Source organism: Hibiscus syriacus, unplaced genomic scaffold (genome assembly GCF_006381635.1).
Source record: "Hibiscus syriacus cultivar Baekdansim isolate YM2019G1 unplaced genomic scaffold, ASM638163v2 tig00005939_pilon, whole genome shotgun sequence".
Taxonomy (NCBI): Eukaryota; Viridiplantae; Streptophyta; class Magnoliopsida; order Malvales; family Malvaceae; genus Hibiscus; species Hibiscus syriacus.
The window spans coordinates 972779-983625 of NW_024062073.1; the positions used below are offsets into that span (position 1 = coordinate 972779).

The 10847-nt window shown below is 35.8% G+C and overlaps 1 protein-coding gene and 1 pseudogene across 1 annotated transcript; one reads left to right on the top strand and one right to left on the bottom strand.

Annotated features, from left to right (window-relative positions):
• The first annotated feature begins 3530 nt into the window (after positions 1–3530).
• LOC120200311 lies at positions 3531–5786 on the top strand (annotated as a pseudogene).
• A 625-nt stretch (positions 5787–6411) lies between these two features.
• LOC120200312 lies at positions 6412–7805 on the bottom strand. The gene is made up of 2 exons (XM_039201187.1): positions 7798–7805; positions 6412–7756 (listed from the first exon to the last, which is right to left on the bottom strand). The coding sequence occupies exons 1-2, from the start codon at positions 7803–7805 to the stop codon at positions 6412–6414; spliced, it is 1353 nt and encodes a 450-aa protein (XP_039057118.1).
• Positions 7806–10847: the final 3042 nt, after the last annotated feature.

Consider the following 10847-nt stretch of genomic DNA (forward strand, 5'->3'; position numbering starts at 1 on the left):
TTGCCAACCATGATAATCTCAGCCGTGACCCTTTTGCTATATCTTTGTCTGGTACATTCCCAAGGTAACGCTCACATATTGCAAACACGTCAAGATCGATATTTCCCACCACTGCCATTCCATTTATAGGAACCCCGAGTTGTAAAGCCACATCCTCCAAAGTGATCGTACATTCACCACACGGAAGATGAAAAGTATGAGTTTTTGGTCTCCACCGTTCAATTAATGCACTTATCAAACCGGGGATCAACCGAAATTCTCTTACAAAAGCAACATCATAAAAACCAACTATTTTCAAATTATTAACAATACGTTGATATGACATCTCACAGTTGATAAGTCGAGGACGAAGGACTCTTTGTTCATCATCCTGCAAATTGTTAATCCATGTAATTAGAATTAATTCACCGTTCTCAAATAAAAAAAATAAGTCGATCATATTACCAGTTCTCCCAAATGACTCGATATATGTCGACCATCTAGCCTCAAAAGAACAATTTCTTCTACCATGTTTCAACAAATTTAGACAAAATAAATAAATATTACACTCAAATATTACATTGTTTTATTCAAATAATCAATTGCATGTTATCTACTTTAATAAAAAAAATTAAAATAAACATCAAATATAAAACGATCAACCTTTGCAAGTGGAGCTTAGATCGGTTATTACTTCATTTTTGTCTGTCTATTACTCATCAGTCTCACATGAATTTTCAAGCCTTACTTTCTAATTTACTCTAATAACCTTTTCCTAATTACTAATTGGTTCTTAACATTTTCAAACTTTGTAATATAATCCCTAAATTTATAAATTCTTTCAAATTAAACCAATTAAGCACATTAATACTAAATTCCAGCATAGTATACCAACTTTTAATAATTTACATCTTATTCCTTAAATTTCTCAAAGTTTGCAAAACGGTCCCTATAACTTTACAATGTTCCAAAATGTTCCAAAGCTTATTTCAAATTATGTAACAACATATACATTATTATTTCAACGTATGTAATAACATATAATCACAAAATTACTAAATGTTGAAACGAATATTATTAGATCCATATGAAACACCAAACCTATAAAACAAGAAGAAAATGAGATCTAGGGCTTAGTTTAAATTACCTCAAAATTTTTAGGATGATGATGGATATGCCTCACTCTTTTTGCTTTGATATCCTCTCTCTCAGTCACTCACTTTGCTTGCCAAGCTTCTGTAATGATAATCTAACAATGAAGAAAGACGCCGAGCCGAACACTCTTATAAACATGTTTCCAACACGTCCCGTGCATGCATTATTATGAAGAAGATGCCGAGACATCCTCCTACCATGTGAAGAAGACGATGAGTACTCCACCCTAATTTGAAGAAGACGCCGAGTAATCCTCTAATGATTCACATGCATGCTTCACGATTCAGCAGACGCCCAGGCCCCATGCAACTCTGCTCGCCCCGTGATATTTCCCTGCTCACCCGTGAATTCCCACAACCCCACATGCAGAGCTCCCACTGCCAACCAGGGCCACATGCACAGCTCCCACTCTTAGCAGCACTATAAGACGCCGAGAGATCCGTTAGTGAATCCCACACCTCTGAAGACGACGGGAAATATTAGTTTTCTGTAGCAAACACCCCATTTGGGGAAATAATAGCATTACAACATTATTTTGGGAACTAACGTTTCCTATTTGCATTAACCTGGCAGTTTAGCATGTCCGTATGATAACTCAATTTAAGATTAAAAACAAAATTAACATTTTAAGTTATATATAACAAAAAAATATCACGATTTTTATAATATTTTCTATCGAGTCTTTCTTAGGTCTTAAGCTCAGTTATCGTTCTTTAGATTCTCCTAACATGTCTAAGTCAGAAATCAATATCACAAACTAAGGGACTGTTTGATAAAATAAAATGATTAAGTTCTGAATGATTCAAAGGCTTTGTATGAATTGTCTTTGAATGTGACATGTTGTTTGATAATGGTTCTGAATGTGCAATCTGGATTATGAATATTTTCATTTTTATCTTTATAATGATTTATTATATTATAAGATATGATTGTTTAATAAGACAACATGTGAAAAATAGGTGTTATGGTAAAATACCGGGTGCTTAATGATTCAGAATGTACTTCAATACTGAATTATTCAGTGGTGTTTTGCTGTTTCATTCAACATAGTCTTCATTCAGAGGTGAGAATCAAACACGCTGAATGCTTCAGCATTCAACACTAAATGGTTCAATTCAGCAGTAAACAAACGGCCCCTAACTCATTTCAACTTTGACTTAAGTTTTTTCAATGAATTGTTGGAGTAGGTGAGTAAATTTTTTCCTTAAAAATATCAGCTCAAAAAAACAATAGGATAAATTATACATTTAGTACTTAAATTATTAATTTTGATCTATTTTAGTATCTAAACTTTCAAAATTTTCAAAATCATACATAAAATTTAGGGACTAAAATAGATCAAAACTGATAATTTAGGTGTTAAACGCATTATGTTTTTAACGACGGGTACTAAAATGAAACAAAAAACTAAACGTTAGGTATGGTTTTTAAAAAATTAAAGTTTAAATACTAAAATAGATTAAAATTGATAGTTTAGGTATTAAATATGTAGTTTACCCATAAAAATAAGTCATTTTTCCATCTTTGAAAATGGTTGCATTTTTCCAGCAGTGCATATCTATGTTCCTAAATTTAAGTCCCTTTAAATCTTAAAAGTTACTTTTTTTAAGCCACATGCTCTTCAAGAACCACATGTTCTGAAATCCCTTTACAGTTCATTCATGCATTAATAAATTACTTTTGATTATTAAGTTCATTTTTTTCTATTATTCTGATATTCATTCAACGACTCCTCAATTCTTGTTGTTTTTTTCAAGTTTTTAAGGCTCATTCGTTGATAAGGGCCCTAAAGGGTACCCTCGGATTCTCCCCTTTTGGGGGGTTATGGTCAATTCAAGGTGGTATTTTATGCCACCCACTTAAATTTATTGCCTCTTCACTTATCCTTTGAAGGTAGTAAACTCTTAAAGTTTTTTGTTTTTGTTTGATTTTTGTTTCTAATCCATTGAAATTGTTAAGTTTTCAGCCTGCTTTTACCTAATATAAACATTGAAATGTGGTTTCCATAGCTTTGATTGAACATAGATGGTTGACAATTTTTGAAGTTTGTAGTTGTAGTTTTTGGCACGAACCAAATCAGCTTGGAGCTAATAGAATTATTATTATTTATTGAGGTGTCGGGTTCGAGCACCAGGAATGTCAATTGATTGAGAATTATCTTAGAATATATACTATCTTGTAATTATGTCGGTCTGGGTCGCATTTTCTCAAAAGTACAAGGACTTTGGATGAGTTTTCTATGAGCTGCGTTATGCTTGGTCTTGAAAATTATGTACTTCGCCTAATTTCCTCCTTTATCTTAGCCTAATTATATGCTAAATGAGATTAAATGACAGTTTATAGTGCCAATTTTTTGTGGTTGGTTTACTGATTATCTTATGTTGAATCTTTAAAGCATGTGCAATATGCTTGAACTTGTGCTATGCATCTCTCTTGGTTCTTTTCTATTTGGGGTTGCTGTTTCAGAGATTCCATTGGGGTCGAAACTTTCTGCAGGGAAAAATGATTCATGGGTTTCTTCTAATGGTAATTTCGAAATTGGATTCTATAACTGCCCTGATCAGCCACAACAGTTTAGTGTTGGCATTCATTTCGGTTAGGAGTCGATTCCGGTTGATAAATGGACAGTGGTTTGGGTTGCCGGAGGCGATGTTACTGTTGGTAACAACCCCTATTTCCAGCTTCAGGAGGATAGGGAGTTGGTTCTTTTTGATGGCTTGCAGGGTCAACAAGTGTGGACCAGCAAGATGATCCGGTTATCCGTGGCGTTTGCCTTTCTTCGCGACGATGGCTATCTCGTGTTACTGAATGGGAAGAAAGATGTAATTTGGCAGAGCTTCGATAATCCGACAGATACGCTCCTTCCTGGCCAGAGACTTTCTACTTTTAGGACGTTGAGAGCTGCCAGTCGGAATTATGTTTTGAGTTTATATAGCCTCTACATGAATGTTTCTGGTCAGCTACAGCTAAGGTGGGAAAGCAGTTTGATTTATTGTACTGAAAGGCTTTCTCATTTAAATCTCAATGCCGTTGTCACTTCTGATGGAAGCCTGCAACTTGAGGCCCCTAATTCAAGACCTATTTGGTCTGTGTTCGGAGAAGATCATAATGATACAGTGAGGTTTAGATTCCTCCGGCTTGATGTTGATGGTAATTTGCGGTTATATTCATGGATGGAGGGTTTGCAAAGAAGGAGATCAGTTTGGCAAGCCGTTGAGAATCAGTGTAACGTCTTTGCAACCTGCGATCAGCAAGGCATCTGCGTGTTTAATGTGTCTGGCACTCGTTTTTGTGCTTGCTCATTTCATCACACGGTGCAGTCAAATTCGAAATGTCTGGTTTCATATCAGCATGACTGTAAATCGGGATCTGTCATGATAGAGCACGCAAACATATTTCTTTATGGAATTTACCCGGTTCGTGATTTTATCTCCCTAACTAGTCTAGACAAATGCAAGAGTTTGTGCCTAAGTGACCCAAGTTGCACTGCAGTAACCTTCAGGAACGATGGAAGTGCGAAATGCAGGACGATGAGAACTCGGTACGTCAGTGGTTATTCAGATCCGTCTCTTAGTGCGACCTCTTTTGTTAAGAGGTGTTCAGACCCCTTAACCACTGATCCCATCTTCCCATTGAAGTCACCAATGCGAGCACATAAGGAGTCTTATAATATTTGTATTCCATGTCTGGTTGGAGCAGCCTCAGGCACTATTTTCGTGTTTATTCTGATTCAGTTGGGAATGAGATTTTATCTTTACAAAAGAAGAAACTCTTACAGGAGACTGGCTTCTTTACCTAATTCGAGTCCTAGTTCGAAATGTTGAATCATGTTATCCTTCTCCGAGATCAAGGAGCTTACTGGGAATTTCAGCGAATAACTCGGGCCGAAAATGTTCAAAGGTGCCTTGCCTGATAAACAACCAGTAGCAGTCAAAGAACTTGAAGCAACTATTGAATCAAGAAAATTTTGAGCTGCAGTATCAAAGGTCGGAAGCATTTATCAAAAAGGTCTCGTAAAGCTCGAGGGCTATTGTTGCGAGTTTGATCACAGGTATTTAGTTTATGAATATGCTGAAAATGGCTCTTTGGAGAAATACATAGAAAATCCGACCCTGGCCGAGAGACTTACTTGGAGAAAAAGAAAGGAGATTAGCTTAAGTGTTGGTAAGACCATACTTTATTTGCACACAGAGTGTAGAGAATTTTTATGCCATGGAAACTTGAAATGCGAAAATGTACTCCTTAATGAAAACTTTGAGGCCAACGTGAATGAGTTCGGGTAGGGGATGTTTTACTGTGAAGCATCCTCCCATCGAGCTTCGGCACAGAAAGATGTTGAAGATTTTGGCAAGATGATTTTGACATTAGTTAGTGGGATTAAAGAAGTGGACGATGTTCTCGATTGGATTTACAAGGAATGTGTGGAAGGTCGTCCGGAGAACGCAGTCGATAAAAGACTGAAGGATGAAGTGGATTCCGACGAAGTAAGATTGAAGGATGAAGTTGATTCCGACGAAGTGGAATGAGCATTGAGAATTTCATTTTTGTGCTTTCAAACAGATGAATGGGTGAAACCTTTGATGGGAGAGGTAGTGAAGTTGTTGGAAGGCATCCTTCCTGTTGATCTTCCTCCACCACTGATAACTCCGTAAAAAAGTCATATTTGAGACCTTTTCACTTAAGTTATTGGTTGTCTAAAAGCCCATTTAGGATCATATAGATGCATTTAGGAGCATATAGTTGCATTTGGTGGAATTTTGTTTATCGTGGCATTTTATTTTGTAATCAGTGCTGCTTTATGGAGAAGGTGCTCGTTTGGTGATGTGCATGATTTAAGAGCAAGGAAAAAAAGAGAAATGTCATGACATAAAGAGATTTGCTGAGCAGAATGCAAATGCCGAACCAGTTGGCATTTCGAGAGCGATCAAAACGAAAAAAAAATATTTTTAGTAAGGGCCAGCTGCCATTCTCTACACGTGATTTCTGCAATCAGCCACACAGGATGGGACAATTACCATCTCTGCACCTACTCTCACATAAAAGGAATGAACTTTAGGGTACTGGGGTAATTTTAACACAAAACCCTAGGTTCATTCTCCCCTATAAATATGAGATGAAGCCAGACTTTTTGAGGAGACTTTGAACTTTTTTTTGGATAAGTAAGATTTTATTATCCAGAAGAACAATACTACAAATCGTCCCAAAAGGGAGTATAAACAATATTTACAACAAAATAATGGTTAGTCTATACCCCAATTACAACAGATATTATAGTTACTAAAATAATCTATTGATATTTTTCCCACTAAGTTGAATCCAAACAATGTCCTTGATGAGTGACAGTAGATGAGCAGCTTCTCTAGCTTTTTGTTTGAAAATTCTTCTATTCCTCTCCTCCCAAATCGTATAGATGTAGGAAGTCCATGCAATTTTCAACAAGATGGAGATTAAAGATTTTCCCCTCCATTCAACACAAGCCCATTCGATCATTGATTCCCAAGGTAAATGAGGTTTATGCACATGTGCCAAGTTTAAGATAGAATTCCACAATAATTTGGCAAAGTTACAGTCTACAAAAAGATGGTTTCTGGATTCGGTAGCTTCATTGCAAAGAACACATTGAGTATCAATGACAATACCCATCCTTGACAGTCTATCCCTAGTTGGAAGTTTGTCTAGGATGGCCATCCAAGAGATCATACTAAACTTAGGAATATGCATAGGGAACCAAATAATTTTATGCCAAGACACCTTACTTTTTCTATCTCTGACAGCTTCCCATATATCTCTAGTGTAAATCGTTCCAGTATTCAGGATGGGAAGAGCTGTAAGTCTCAATTTCAACAGCTTTTTAATACTCCAGCTGTGAGCATTACTTGCATCCATGTCACATAAATTATTCTTGAAAATATAACAGTTCAGCCAAGCCACCCAAAGGGATCCTTCTCCTGCCAAAATATTCCGAATGAGATGAATCATGTAAGCAATGTTCCAGGATTTTAAGTTCTTTAGTCCTAGTCCACCTTCAGATTTAGGACAACAAATACTTGACCAGTTGACTCGAGCCCTAGAAGCTGCCTGATCTGTACCTTTCCAAAGGAAACGAGAGCAAAGTTGATCAATGCAATTAATAACACATTGAGGGAGCATGAATTGCCTGCACCAGTAATTGGCTACGTTGTGAAGAACGGTTTTTATTAACTCAAGTCTACCAGCGTAACTAAGATGCTTGCTAGACCAGTGGTACATCTTAAGTTTGATTTTGTCCAGTAGAGGTTGGCAATCAAGTTCTGGCAGCTTTTTAATGACTAGTGGAACCCCTAAGTACCTTACAGGAAGCTGTCCTTTCCTAAAGCCTGAGACGCTGTGAATAATTTCAAGAATTCTAGAGGGAATACCAGCAGAAAAAAGTTCTGTCTTGCTAACATTAAGCTTGAGACCAGACAAAGAATAGAAATGGTTTAAAACATAAATGATTCCAGCAATTGATTCAGGATTTCCTTTGCAGTAAATAAGGAGATCATCAACAAAAGAGAGATGAGTTAGCCCTATTCTTTTGCATTTAGGGTGATATCCAAAGATCCCTTTGGAGACTTTGAACTTTAGACAAGCCGTCAAGAGCCTAAATATTCGGAGAAAAAGTTCTCCACCAATTCGATTTGCCGCGGCATTCCTCCGTTGACAAGCTAGAGGGAGTGGCGTTCTAGGCGTCCGAGAGGAGCTAGTTCGCTGGGACAATTCATGGTGGTCGAGGGAAGTTCCGGCAGTGCATGTCGAAGGCTTTTCCTCATTCCCTTTTCTCTTTGCTTTCATATTTTATCATATGGGCTGTAAGGAATGGATTAACTTGCTTTGTGCTTGCTTATTTCAAACCCCACCATGAACTAATCATATTTGGTGGGAGTTTATTTTGGATATTTAAGATTTTCTTTAATGAATGGTTATTTTTCTATGTTATAATATGTTTTGTATATGGATATTAATGCCTTAAGGTTGTAGGAGCTATGAGAGTAGACATTCCTTATGTAACATCCGCAATACCGGGTTAGGGACCAAATTGTAAAGTTTCAGAATTTGGTGACTAAAGTAGAAGAATGAAAGAATTCAATGATTATTTGAATATATATTGAAGGTTATTTGGTAATTATTAAAGGAAATTAAGGGTATTATGGTCATTTGACCAGAAAGATTTTTATATTCCTTTTTAAGGGTAATATAAACGTGGGATATGTGAGAACCATCCAGAGTGCTCTTCTCCTTTCTTCTTCTTCATACGTGGGAGAGCAAAGAAAAGGTAAGTTTAATTTAAGTTGGTTAATTCTTAAGTTTTAAGCTTAGTTTTGATTCTTTGGGTATTAAATAAGCTTAAGGAAAGCTTATATGGGATTTAAACAATAAGATAAAGGAATTATGAAGGAATTTGCAATATGAGTTTTAAGATGAAATTTTGATATGGTATGGTTGTTGAAGTTTTAGGGATGAATTTGACTTGTCATCAATCTAATTAAGAAGTATGAAGTGTTAGAATTGGAATTAGAACACATTGAAAATTTGTTATGATTTTTGAATCTCATATGGAAGATAGGATTTTGAGGTTTAAGAGGAAATAAATGAATATAGATTGGTTTAAGTATGTGTACTAGAGTTAAGAATGAAAAGGGGATGATATATGAAGTGTTTGAGTGGAAATGAAGTAATTTTGGGTTGAAAATATGATTTCTGGGCAAGGGGAATCGTACCCATTCAAGGGGAACCGATACCCCTTCAAACGAACACATTTCCAGAATGTCTGTAGGGAATCGATACCCCCATAGTAGGGAAACCGATTCCCCTAAAGGAAATTGTGGAATATGGATTTAATAAGTTCGTTTAAGTTGCTAGTATCCAATTACAAAGTGTAGGTATCTAATAATTGTCTTAAAATGTATATTAGCTTCAGAGCCTAAACGAGTTCCGAATCATGACAAGTAAGATCGATAAAAAGGGAAGATAAGAGATTGAAATGGACTAGTGAGGCCAGGTGAGTGCATATGCATAGCATGATTATGTTAGTATATTCAGTTCTAGACTTGCGATAAGTCTAGATTTAATATTTTGATACATGATTCATTCAATATTATGAAACATGATATGAATTCATACCATATGCATTATTTGATATGCTTGAAATGAACATGCATGAAAAGTTACATGTCTATGGGATATACTATGGGAATAGTGGTAAGTCTATTTTCCATAGTAGAGCTTATATAAATGAGTGTATGTGATATATATTATTGCATATGTTACATGAATGTGTGAATACATGTTAGTGAAATAAGCTATGTGAACTAGTATAAATAGTATATGTGATTACATAAGTTATATGATATAAACATGTGATATAAGATATAAGCTAAAGAATTATAGGATATGAGATAAGACAGACATATGTGGTTATAAGAGACATGATATGAAAAATAGGAGAAAAGGAAAATGTGATATGTGAAAGTGAACTATATATATATATGAATATGAGAAATGATATAAGCCATGTGACATGAGCTATATGATTACATGAATATGCAATATGTGATACATGTGATATGATATGAAATATATGGTTACACATACATGTGGTATGGACAGAAGAGAAAGAACAAGTGATATGAAATGTTATAAATGATAATGCCCATGTTATGTGTATGAGAGCTAGGGGTATAGTTGGCATGCCAAGAGTCGAGGGTTTACCTATGTTTACGGAACATATGGACAGTTTTACCTATGTCTTTCGAGACATATGGACAGTATACCTATGTTCTAAGGAACATATGGACAGTTTACCTAGGTTCTTCGGGACCTATGGACAGTTACCGAGGATCTTTATGACCTCTGGATAGTTACCGAGGATCTTTATGACCTCTAGATAGTTACCGGGGTCTTTGTGACCTCTGGATAGGTCCTTCGGGACATTTATATGAGCTGTGGTGACAGCATAGTGGTGCACAACCTCAATAGACTCACATATCTACAGTTCTCACAGGTGCACATGGGCATAAGAGATAACATGGAATGTACTGTATATGATATATGTGTGTTAGTGATTATTGATATGCTATAAGATATATGATATGAGCTTAATTGATTATATGAACAAGAGAATAGAAATATGAAAGGTGATAATATGATAATGATAGGAAGAAGATAATTATATGTGTGCGTGGATATATATATATATATATGTGGGTATGATGCTTGTATGTGATATGTTAGTAGAAATTTTTCAAGCATGATTACGAGTTAGAGTTTTATTATATGTTTTATGCCTCACTAAGTCAACGACTTAGCGTGTGATTGTTTCACACGTAGGTTACAGAAGTGAAAAGAGTAAAGAGCTAAGAGGAGCAAGACAGGTCAGTTCTCCTTACCCAAGTGTCAGATAAGAAAATATATGTACGGTATATAGAGTGTAGTTGGCATGTAGTCTAAAGATATAAATTGTATGAACTCTGATATATTTTGTAAACGTTTTGAATAAGTTAAAAGTTATCCAAGTTTTTGAATTACTCACTATTTTATACGAATAAATGATTGAAAAGTCAATGTGACACTTTGGACTCGTATCCGGGTCTGATACGGGTTGGGGGTGTTACACCTTAGGTGATTACTAAGTGTTCGAGAGAATGTCTAAGTAGCACATCCTTAGTATTCGAGAGAAACTAGGGAGGAACCAC